This window comes from Schistocerca cancellata, chromosome 4 (genome assembly GCF_023864275.1).
Source record: "Schistocerca cancellata isolate TAMUIC-IGC-003103 chromosome 4, iqSchCanc2.1, whole genome shotgun sequence".
Classification (NCBI taxonomy): domain Eukaryota; kingdom Metazoa; phylum Arthropoda; class Insecta; order Orthoptera; family Acrididae; genus Schistocerca; species Schistocerca cancellata.
The window spans coordinates 211,726,510-211,738,991 of record NC_064629.1 but is presented as its reverse complement, the minus strand read 5'-3'; the positions used below and the strand labels follow the sequence as shown (position 1 = coordinate 211,738,991).

Genomic DNA, 12,482 nt, shown 5'->3' with positions numbered 1-12,482 from the left:
TTAAATTGTAAAAAGCAGTGGACCTATTACACTGCCCTGGGGCACACCTGAAGTTACGCTTGTTTCTGCTGAAGTCACCCCATTCAGGACGACATACTGCTCTCTGTCTGTTACAAAACTTTCTATCCAACTGCATCTGTCATTGGATAGACCGTAAGCGCGCACTTTTTGGAGCAAGCGACAGTGCGGAACTGAGTCGAACGCCTTTTGAAAATCGAGAAATATGGCATCAACCTGGGAGCCGGTATCTACAGCCTGTTGTATATCATGCACAAAGAGGGCCAGCTGTGTCTCGCATGACCGCTGTTTCCTAAAACTGTGCTGGTTTCTGCAGAACACCTTCTCAGAGTCTAGAAAGGTCATTAAGTCTGAACACAATATGTTCCATGATTCTACAACAAATCGATGTCAGTGAAATTGGCCTGTAATTATGTGCATCTGATTTTCTATCCTTTTTATAGATTGCTATGATTGCTATAGACTGCCAGTCTCGTGGAACTTTCCACTGTTACAATGATCTCTGATAGATGATGGATAAGAATGATGCTATATTAGTAGCATAGTCAACATATAATCTTACGGGGATACCATCTGGGCCAGATGTCTTCCTGGTGTCTAAGGATCTTAACTATTTTGCAGTCCCAGATACACTAACACTATGTCAGCCATTCTTGCGTCTGTTCGATGATTGAAAGGGGGAATGGTGCTGCAGTCTCCTACCGTAAACAAGTTTTTGAAAGCTAGGTTTTGAAGTTTGGCCTTCTGTTTACCATCATCCGTTACATTACCTGTACTGTCAGCAAGAGAAGGTATTGAATTATTCATTGCATTCATAGATTTTACATATGACCAAAATTTTTTGGGGTTATTTTTAGAATCTGCAGATAAAATACTGCTTTCAAATTCATTAAAAAAATCACTCATTGATCTTTTGACAGCTGATTTCATTTCACATAATTTCTGTTTGTCAGCGGGGCAGTGACTACGTTTAAAACGACTGTGCAAAATTCTCTGCTTTCTCAGTAACTTCCTAATATGTTTCTGTACCAAGGTGGATCCTTTCCCTCCCCTATATTTTTGCTAAGCACATACTTCTCTAGCACAAATTCCGAACAAAGATGCTCAATATCTTTGTGTCCTGGAGTGAATGCTTGGAGCTGACAATGAAGATATGCATTAATGACACTTATTAGCTTTCCCAAACAAGAAAACTCTACGCTGTTTCTTTGGTTTTTTTGCAATTTCCACCGACATAGAAGCCATGACAACATTGTTGTTGTGGTCTTCAGTCCTGAGACTGGTTTGATGCAGCTCTCCATGCTACTCTATCCTGTGCAAGCTTCTTCATCTCCCAGTACCTACTGCAACCTACTTCCTTCTGAATCTGCTTAGTGTATTGATCTCTTGGTCTCCCTCTACGATTTTTACCCTCCACGCTGCCCTCCAATGCTAAATTTGTCATCCCTCGATGCCTCAGAACATGTCCTACCAACCGATCCCTTCTTCTAGTCAACTTGTGCCACAAACTTCTCTTCTACCCAATCCTATTCAATACCTCCTCATTAGTTACGTGATCTACCCACCTTATCTTCAGCATTCTTCTGTAGCACCACATTTCGAAAGCTTCTATTCTCTTCTTGTCCAAACTAGTTATCGTCCATGTCTCACTTCCATACATGGCTACACTCCATACAAATACTTTCAGAAACGACTTCCTGACACCTAAATCTATATTCGATGTTAACAAATTTCTCTTCTTGAGAAACGCTTTCCTTGCCATTGGCAGTCTACATTTTATATCCTCTCTACTTCGTCCATCATCAGTTATTTTGCTCCCCAAATAGCAAAACTCCTGTACTACTTTAAGTGTCTCATTTCCTAATCTAATACCCTCAGCATCACCCGACTTAATTCGACTACATTCCATTATCCTCGTTTTGCTTTTGTTGATGTTCATCTTATATCCTCCTTTCAAGACACTGTCCATTCCGTTCAACTGCTCTTCCAAGTCCTTTGCTGTCTCTGACAGAATTACAATGTCATCGGCGAACCTCAAAGTTTTTACTTCTTCTCCATGAATTTTAATACCTACTCCGAATTTTTCTTTTGTTTCCTTTACTGCTTGCTCAATATACAGATTGAATAACATCGGGGAGAGGCTACAACCCTGTCTCACTCCTTTTTCAACCACTGCTTCCCTTTCATGCCCCTCGACTCTTATAACTGCCATCTGGTTTCTGTACAAATTGTAAATAGCCTTTCGCTCCCTGTATTTTACCCCTGCCACCTTCAGAATTTGAAAGAGAGTATTCCAGTCAACATTGTCAAAAGCTTTCTCTAAGTCTACAAATGCTAGAAACGTAGGTTTGCCTTTTCTTAATCTTTCTTCCAAGGTAAGTCGTAAGGTCAGTATTGCCTCACGTGTTCCAACATTTCTACGGAATCCAAACTGATCTTCCCCGAGGTCAGCTTCTACCAGTTTTTCCATTCATCTGTAAAGAATTCGCGTTAGTATTTTGCAGCTGTGACTTATTAAACTGATAGTTCGGTAACTTTCACATCTGTCAACACCTGCTTTCTTTGGGATTGGAATTATTATATTCTTCTTAAAGTCTGAGGGTATTTCGCCTGTCTCATACATCGTGCTCACCAGATGGTAGAGTTTTGTCATGACTGGCTCTCCTGAGGCCATCAGTAGTTCTAATGGAATGTTGTCTACTCCCGGGGCCTTGTTTTGACTCAGGTCTTTCAGTGCTCTGTCAAACTCTTCACGCAGTATCTTATCTCCCATTTCATCTTCATCTACATCCTCTTCCATTTCCATAATATTGTCCTCAAGTACATCGCCCTTGTATAAACCCTCTATATACTCCTTCCACCTTTCTGCTTTCCCTTCTTTGCTTAGAACTGGGTTGCCATCTGAGCTCTTGATATTCATACAAGTGGTTCTCTTCTCTCCAAAGGTCTCTTTAATTTTCCTGTAGGCAGTATCTATCTTACCCCTAGTGAGACAAGCCTCTACATCCTTACATTTGTCCTCTAACCATCCCTGCTTAGCCATTTTGCACTTCCTGTCGATTTCATTTTTGAGACGTTTATATTCCTTTTTGCCTGCTTCATTTACTGCATTTTTATATTTTCTCCTTTCATCAATTAAATTCAATATTTCTTCTGTTACCCAAGGATTTCTATTAGCCCGCGTCTTTTTACCTACTTGATCGTCTGCTGCCTTCACCACTTCATCCCTCAGAGCTACCCATTCTTCTTCTACTGTATTTCTTTCCCCCATTCCTGTCAATTGTTCCCTAATGCTCTCCCTGAAACTCTCTACAACCTCTGGTTCTTTCAGTTTATCCAGGTCCCATCTCCTTAAATTCCCACCTTTTTGCAGTTTCTTCAGTTTCAATCTGCAGTTCATAACCAATAGATTGTGGTCAGAATCTACATCTGCCCCAGGAAATGTCTTACAATTTAATACCTGGTTCCTAAATCTCTGTCTTACCATTATATAATCTATCTGAAACCTGTCAGTATCTCCAGGCTTCTTCCATGTATACAGCCTCCTTTCATGATTCTTGAATCAAGTGTTAGCTATGATTAAGTTATGCTCTGTGCAAAATTCTACAAGGTGGCTTCCTCTTTCATTCCTTCCCCCCAATCCATATTCACCTACTATGTTTCCTTCTCTCCCTTTTCCTACTGATGAATTCCAGTCACCCATCACTATTAAATTTTCGTCTCCCTTCACTACCTGAATAATTTCTTTTATCTCGTCATACATTTCATCTATTTCTTCATCATCTGCAGAGCTAGTTGGCATATAAACTTTTACTACTGTAGTAGGCATGGGCTTTGTGTCTATCTTGGCCACAATAATGCGTTCACTATGCTGTTTGTAGTAGCTAACCCGGACTCCTATTTTTTTATTCATTATTAAACCTACTCCTGCATTACCCCTATTTGATTTTGTATTTATAACCCTGTAATCACCTGACCAAAAGTCTTGTTCCTCCTGCCACCGAACTTCACTAATTCCCACTATATCTAACTTTAACCTATCCATCTCCCTTTTTAAATTTTCTAACCTACCTGCCCGATTAAGTGATCTGACATTCCACGCTCCGATCCGTAGAACGCCAGTTTTCTTTCTCCTGATAACGACGTCCTCTTGAGTAGTCCCCGCCCGGAGATCCGAATGGGGGACTATTTTACCTCCGGAATATTTTACCCAAGAGGACGCCATCATCATTTAATCATACAGTAGAGCTGCATGTCCTCGGGAAAAATTATGGCTGTAGTTTCCCCTTGCTTTCAACCGTTCGCAGTACCAGCACAGCAAGGCCGTTTTGGTTAATGTTACAAGGCCAGATCAGTCAATCATCCAGACTGTTGCCCCTGCAACTACTGAAAAGGCTGCTGCCCCTCTTCAGGAACCACATGTTTGTCTGGCCTCTCAACAGATACCCCTCCGTTGTGGTTGCACCTACGGTACGGCCATCTGTATCGCTGAGGCACGCAAGCCTCCCCACCAACGGCAAGGTCCATGGTTCATGGGGGGGATGACAACATTATGGTTGCTAATACCTTCTTCTAGATTAACTTCCTCAAAAAGATCAGGTCTGTTTGTCGCCAAGATATCTAACATGTTCCCATCTCAAGTTGGTTTTCTAACTAATTGCTCAAGGTTGTATGTTGAGAGCGCTCATATAATAACTTCACACGTGTCTTTGCTTCTGCCCCCTGTGATAAATGTGTAATTTTCCCAGTCAATGGATGCCAGATTAACGTCTCCACCTATAACTAACAGATAATTTGGATATTTATTTCCTATGTACTCAAGACTTTCCCTGAAACATTCTGCAATGTTTGTTGTGGATACTGTTGGTCTATAAAAATATCCTAATACAATGGTCAATCCTTGTTTGATTGACAGCTTTTCCAGACTATTTCACAGTCTGACCCAGTATCAATCTCAACTGCATTTAAACAGCTTTTAACTGCAATGAACACATCACCTCCCATAGCATCAGTCATATCCTTCATAAACATTGTCCAATCCAAGTTCAAAATTTCACTGCTACTTATGTCTGGTTTCAACCAGCTTTCAGTACCTAATACAATATTGGCATTTCTACTGTTTCTTTCGGAGAGTAACTCAGGGACCTTGCTACAGACACTTCGACAATTTACTAACATGAGGTTTAGCATATTTAGATCCTTTGGAATGACCTCTTTAGGTCAACTAACAATTTTTACAGTTGGCACACCCACGTCAGTGTCATGAACTGGTAATTTTTTAGGCCAACGGTTTGTACATATGTTTTGCTACTTGGGCTGTAAAATAACTGATGTTTACTGAAACAGAGATGACATAAAATGTAAACTGATAGTAGCAAGAAAAATGTTTGAGCAAAACAAATTGGTTAACACTGAATAAATATTTCAGTGTTAGGAAGTCATTCTTGAAGGTATTTTCCTATAGTGCTGTCCTGTACACAGGTGAAATGCAGAGGATAAAAGCTTCAGACTAGAAGAGAGAGAAGCTTTTGATATATGGTGCTATAGAAGAATGATTATCTGATGGGTAGATTCAATAATCAATGAAGAGGTACCCAAGTGAATGAGGAGAAAATAAATTTATGGCACAACTTGATTAAAAGAAAGGATCAGTTAACAGGACACATTCTGAGGCATCAACAGAAGAAACATGTGTAGGAGAGGGGGTGTATAAACAGTAGAGGGAGAACCAAGGTTTGATTCCAGTAAGCAAGTTTAGAAGGACATTGGTTACAGTAATTATGTAGAGATGAAGAGACTTGAATACGATGGAGTACCAGGGAGAGCTGTATCAAACTAGTCTTTGGACTGAAATCACAATAAAAGGTAAATTCTGCTTCCTGTATCACGTTTTCTTAACCACTCAAACCACTATAGCATGATTATGGTCTTGTAGCACAGACAGTTATCCTGCTGGAAGATGCCATCACCATAGGGGAAGACATCAAGTATGAAGGGATGCAGTTGGTTCATAGTAATGTTCACACAGTCCACAGTTGTCATGGGCCTTAGATTACTGCTACAGGTCCCATAGAAGCCCAGGTGAATGTGCCTCATAGGACACTACTATCCCCCAATGAACTGCATCTATAGCACTGTCCACATATTGAGCAGCCATTCACCAGATGATGGCGTACCTGGACACGATGACTGACCTGGTGTAGCAAGAAACTTAATTCGTCCAACAGGCAACATATTTTCATTGATACACAGTCCAGTCCCAATGGTCCTGTGCCCACTGCAATCATAACTGATGATGTTGTTGGGTCGACAGGGGAACATGTATAGGTCATCTGCTGTGAAGCCGTAAGTTCAATAACATGCGTTGAACTGTGCACTTCTGAGCACTTGCAACTGCACCAGCACAGTTCTCTGCCACAATATCTGCCACAGATCTCTAACTATCCTGCTTTACAGAGTGGGACCTCTGACCTCCACATTCTGTGTGGAAGAGTGAACATCCAAAAACCATTTTACATAGATTCTCACGACAGCAGCATTTCCATGTTGCTCATTCCCAGGTGATGGGCCATAAGAATCCACCCTTTGTCCGAATTATTGTTGGCAGATTTCCCCATTAGCAGCCCAAATCATCACTAGAATGATTCCCCATTTACCTCAGCTCCACTTGCATTTCCTTACCACATCACATGCCTGCAATACCAGCAGGTGGCATTCAATCTCGCAGCTTACAGTTGTCATAATGTCTAGGCTCTTTGGTGTGTTTGTGTGGTAAGGCAGGTTACATAAACAATCCTTCTGGTTCTATACACAATTATCTTCACTTAAAGAAATAGCATATTTTTCCTGTTTATCTTAGTTGTTAGTCTAACAACATAAACAACATGGCAATACAACTGCGCAAAAAATGACATTCCATTTCAGATGGTAGCACTAATACTGATTTAAGTTTGTCCCTTTACAAATTAAATGCTATTGAATTTGCTGCTTATAAGTCACTGTTCTTGATTCATTTGCTATTGTACCTTGCTGCTATGAAGCCCAAGAAAAAATAAATAGCTATTAATAGTTCCAGATGTGCAAGGTAACGAACAATGTTTACCCTTGCTGTGCCCCACGGAAGCAAATGAATACAATGTGACAACACACAAGCAGCAGTTTCAACAGCTAATAATTGTTAAAAGGAATTAAGTAAAAGAATACATTCACATATATGAAAAACACATTATAAACAGGGCAGTAAAAAAACAAAATATGAAGCACAAGTTTTTAAAAGTGATCAGGCTGTTCTAAAAAATTCAAGAGATTTATTTTTGTAGTAAGGAGTTGGTTTTCTTACCTTCAAAGGTATGTGGAGGCAACATAGAAAGCGTCTCATACAATCTTAGTCGAACCATGGCTGCAGGAGCTTTAAGGTGCTGAGAATAGCTTCTCAAAATCTGTGTCAAACTGCACGGAATGAAGGCAAGGCAAATTAATGTCTTGGACTACTTTTGCTACCGTAATTAAACTAAAATAACAATGGTACTTACTTTGTCAGCATGACAAGAGCTGATTCAACAGGTGTTAGCAAACGCCTGATGATATCATCATTGACTAACTCAGAACAGTTCTGCAGAAAACTGTGCATTGCTGAAAGTGCACCAGCACGGCCTTCAAGTGTCACCTAAATGAATTAACAAAAGAGCATGAATACCCTATTAATAACCACAGTTTTCTAATTCCATAACACCATAAAACTGTAGAGCGCCTTCAGAAAATTATGTTGTGTTACTACTATTCACTCCAAATATGACAGCGCACTTAAAAAGCGATGCCTCTGAATTTTATGAGAAAACTATTCTAGCCTTTTAAATAAACTGAACTTTATTAACACACTTTCCCTTTACCCTTCATGCTACATATTTATTTCTCAGCATAGTCAACCTGGCGACAAACAACATTCCTCCCAATAAGAGACCAATTTACTGATACTATTAATGTAGAACGTTTGACTTGTTGACAGAGCCACAACCTCACCTCTGCTTGCACCACTTCATCACTATCAAAGGGAAGTCCTCCAAGGCATTCTTAAAGTTTTGAAAACAGATTAAAATGGAATGGGGCCATGTCGAGACTGTATGTACGATGACCAATGACAGTGAACCCAAGGTGTCAGATTGTTGCAGATGTCATAGCGCTCGTGTGTGGTCAGGCATTGTCACGTTGAAGGAACAAGTCTTCAAATTCATGCGTCCATTTTTCTGAGGGTTTCTCATGCACTGATGTGCATGTTACACACTTCCATGTTACATAACAAAATTCGGAGCCCTCTAGCAGCAGAGGGTTGCAACTTGGGTCAGCAAAGAGGGAAAGTCGACCAAGTAATATGCATGACTTTTAACACCTCAACTGATATTGAGAACAGAATAAAAATGGACAGGCATTACTTTTCAGCACACCCTCATACACAACTCCCATGACTTAAGTAGCATTCCTAATTGTTAAAAGTGTAACTTTTCTATTATAAAAATACCATCATTCCCAAAAGCAAAAACACTTTCCACTCCCATTGTAGAAAAGCCATCATCCCTTCACTATACATACAAAGGTAAGATGACAGTTCTTTACCAGGTGCAGATATGCCAGCAATGCCAATGAAATTTTACTTCAGTTATGTTGATACATGCTGTAAAATGAGTGTTACCTTTATCTGTAGAATAGTATCGGTAGTCATGTTAGGACTGTTTTAAATTAAAATAGATGATCTGTAATGCCATGGACTCAGTCTTTGTTTTTGATGGTTTATAATGGAGTAACTTCATCCAAACCTTATGAAATTTTGTAAGTGGTCTACTGGCTTATTTTAAATGATCAAGAAATGGATGGCTGAATTTACATGTGGTCATTCTTCCCTTGAAGATTATCTACATGATAGATATCCTAAAACTGAACCCCACAGATGAAAATCTTAAGGGTGTAGCCAATATTGTATTGGATAAAAGGTAAATACAGGTATGTGAAATAGTTGATGTCACAAGCAAAAGGTCGAGAACATCAAATTTATACAAACAGTTGATACTGAGGAAGCTGCTTTGGCGAGTTTCGGCCAAAAGCAAATTTCAAAAAGAAATTTCTTAGCAGTATTTGCCACTGACTGTGTCCACTGATGTGTCACTGTGGAAGAGATTTTGATCCACTATACTTTATGCCATAAATTGACTAGCTGACCTCCAAGCTAACATTCAACAGTTTCCTGTACTATTCAAAATGCTTCGTGCAACATGTGGGAGATGACAATCTCCTTCTCTCACTGCAGATTTCCTGTAACATGAAAATGTGATGAAGTTCTTTTAAGCTAGCATGGAATGTTGTACATAGCATCCCAAACAGTGGCAACATTCAGGTACTCATGAACTTCAGAAGGGAAGGGGGAAAAATTTCCTTTCTTAGGTTCAGAAAACTGTTTGAAACAAAGGACGCACAAGACATCATAAGTGACACGAATGGTGTAAGTAATTACACTCTACCTACTAATAGAATTTAATTAAACACTTTTTCAATATTATAGTTGAGAGATTACAATGAAATTCATTTTGTGTATCCTGTCACCTGTAAGAAATATCAAAGCAATACTTACTTGCCATGTGAAAGCATCTCCCCTTGCCTTCTCAGAATCCAGTTCCTTGTTTGAGCGAGGGAAAGAGTTTCTCCAAAGTAACAGCATACGTGGCAACAATCCCCTAACGACAGGAACTCCTGCAACACCATGTCATGCAACAATCTCATTTTCAAATAAATAAAATAAGACTGTGTCATTGAGTATTTACCTAGTGTCATTATAGCACCAATTAGCAACCACCCAGCTTGGGTCCGGTTCAATGAAAGCCGGCTGTTTTGACTTGCACTGCGCAGTAATTCTTCAGCTGTATTAAAAATCACCTGCAATCAAACAATGAAGTCACTTATTCCTGAGATAAAAATCCCATCAACTACATACAGCATAAGTGAATGAGTTTGCGGTCGTCAAACTTTATTTGCTCAGGGGCCTATACTGACATTGTGGGGCGGCGCCTTGGGCCGCATATGTACAGGTTTTATTATTAAATGGTAACCTTCACGAATTAAATTAATATGTTACGATCCCCCAACAGACTAACTATAGGAAGGGTGCAATAAGCTGGCTCCAGCCCCCACATGATGACTGTTAAAAGGGGACACCATTCGAAATACTTCATTTTGACTGTTCTCTGTTTCAGATTTCTGCCATCCTCAGCACCCCAAAGTACTGACACTGTAGTTGCCTGACAAAATGTTGTTGTGTTGTCTGCACAAGTGGGTGATTGATTAGTAACAGTGATTGTACTTATATTTAAATATATTATTCTGTTGTGTACGACTTGATACACAATGGTATGGAGAGGTGGGCTACAGAGTGGTGCGCCCGACAGGAGCAGAAATGATTAGTGAATAAGCTAACATAGTAAACAGAAATTAACTTGTATTTCACCAAGTGTATGGAGATGCATTACAAAATACGCAACAAGCAACAGAGTCCTGCTCTCACTGTCAACAGGGATGAGGCTCTTTGAACTAAGCATGAATGATGGTGTCAGACCCGCGAATAGACAGCATCCGTACAGCATCACATAGTGAAGAGGCTCCAAGCAAGCGTGGGGCATCTGGTTGCCACCAGTTGTTCTATACTGCCGTGGCAGAGAGCACTCGTGGTACAGAGCCACTGGAGGTGCGGCACAGCAGGCGAGCTTCATTAAGTCTGCTGGATCCCTCACAACTGCTGTCAGCATCTGATGGAAACTTGCAACTCTGCTGCCAACTTTGACGCTGGTTGAGAGGTATCAATATATGATGCCATATATTCAATATGAGACGCAATCAGAAACGCGTACCAAATGCTTTCAGTGTAAATTTTCTTCTATTTATTGCGTTTTTCTACAACAGCCTTAATTTAATTTCATATTCCTTGTGGTACATATCTGTAGCATTTGAAGATGACATCTCTAAAATGCACATTCAGCAATCAATGTTACTTCATGTCAAAATTTATACTGTAGCAGCTGATCAATACAAGTTGAGCACACCTGTCTGTTGTCAGTATTGGAAGGCAAACAATAAAATATTCCCCCTCTTACATCCTCTAACCCCACAGTGGCCATGCTTCTTACCCCTCTACCCCTGAGGTACACGACCAATGTTCATGGTCAAATCCATCAATGTCAATGAAAATCAAGCACATTTTAAACCATTACTGTTTCTCAAAGTATTTATGTTTAAAGATTTCCAGAAATTACTGCAAACAGCTGACGTTTGTTTTATTCACCAATTTTTATTTTCCATTACGGACAATAAAAATGGTTGTTTTAATTTCTGGAAACCTTGTTCATCATACTTCCAGTGTTCCATAATCATAATGGATACAAGTTTTATTTTTGTTTGTTACTGAGCTGGAAAACTACACTCTTAACAAGATATTAACATCAGTTAACATTTTTGAATTCAGCTCTTAGTTGTTACATGTGCATTATTTTAACATACAGTTGTGAACCACAGGTTGGACAGTTTGACAACCACTGGGTTATACTGTTTTAGAAACTTACATTTTGATGTCGATCAGTACAACAAAATGTTCATATCAAATACATGACACACAAAATAAAAACTAAAATGCTATCATGTGTTACTTGTGACTTCCAGAAATAAATATTCAATAAATGTTATGGTTAAGTCTGTTTAATTTCTAATGAGTTCCACAAATAAACTGTAACTTCAAAGCTTTAGCAACTTATGTACTTTACCTTTCCTTTTGTGTGAGGGACTCCAAGTGGTGATAATCTCACACTACCTAGAACAGCTGCTAATGCACCACTATAGCCTGCTATACCCTCAGGAGACGTCTTCATATTCTCTATTCCTTCCAAACACCTGTAATAATGCAAGCACCAATTATATTTTAAAAATTGGTTATATTTCAAATGAGCCCAAATTAATAATAGTGCCAGTAATGTATGTTTAGAATTTTTTCCACAACAGCTTGATATTTGATGATATCAAGTGTAACCTAACAGTATGCAGTTCTCACTAAAACTTTGAAATAATATTAAAAAATTCCTCTTTGTCAATTTCTTCCTCCATTGGCTTTATGCTCTAAGTAACAACCAAATTATTACATCACAACAAATAAAAATGTTCAATAAAGAACAGGAAATATTTGATAGTGTAGAAATCTAAACAAAGCAAAATTCAGTTTGATTGGAAATGAATATTTCAAATGATGGTGCACTAGATCAATGTAGTTAAAAAAACTGCTGGAAAGTAAGAGTGTTGGAACTTTAATAGTGGCAACTATTTATTTACAGCTTGTGCAAAATAGATACGTGTTTCAAAGTTTTACTGACCTTCAAAGTAGTCACCAGCATTGTGTATAACCCATTGCCAGCAATGTGGAAGTCGTAGGATACTCTTAG

The 12,482-nt window shown here is 39.2% G+C and overlaps 1 protein-coding gene across 1 annotated transcript in view; it reads right to left on the bottom strand.

The window, feature by feature from the left end:
• LOC126183346 (HEAT repeat-containing protein 5B) overlaps window positions 1-12,482 on the bottom strand; it is a 268,954-nt gene that overhangs the window by 141,119 nt on the left and 115,353 nt on the right. The window contains exons 11-15 of the mRNA XM_049925227.1: window positions 11,814-11,940; window positions 9,828-9,939; window positions 9,638-9,756; window positions 7,551-7,684; window positions 7,358-7,467 (exon numbers count right to left, since the gene is read on the bottom strand). Of these exons, the coding sequence (XP_049781184.1) occupies window positions 7,358-7,467; window positions 7,551-7,684; window positions 9,638-9,756; window positions 9,828-9,939; window positions 11,814-11,940 (602 nt within the window). The remainder of the gene's footprint in view (window positions 1-7,357; window positions 7,468-7,550; window positions 7,685-9,637; window positions 9,757-9,827; window positions 9,940-11,813; window positions 11,941-12,482) is intronic.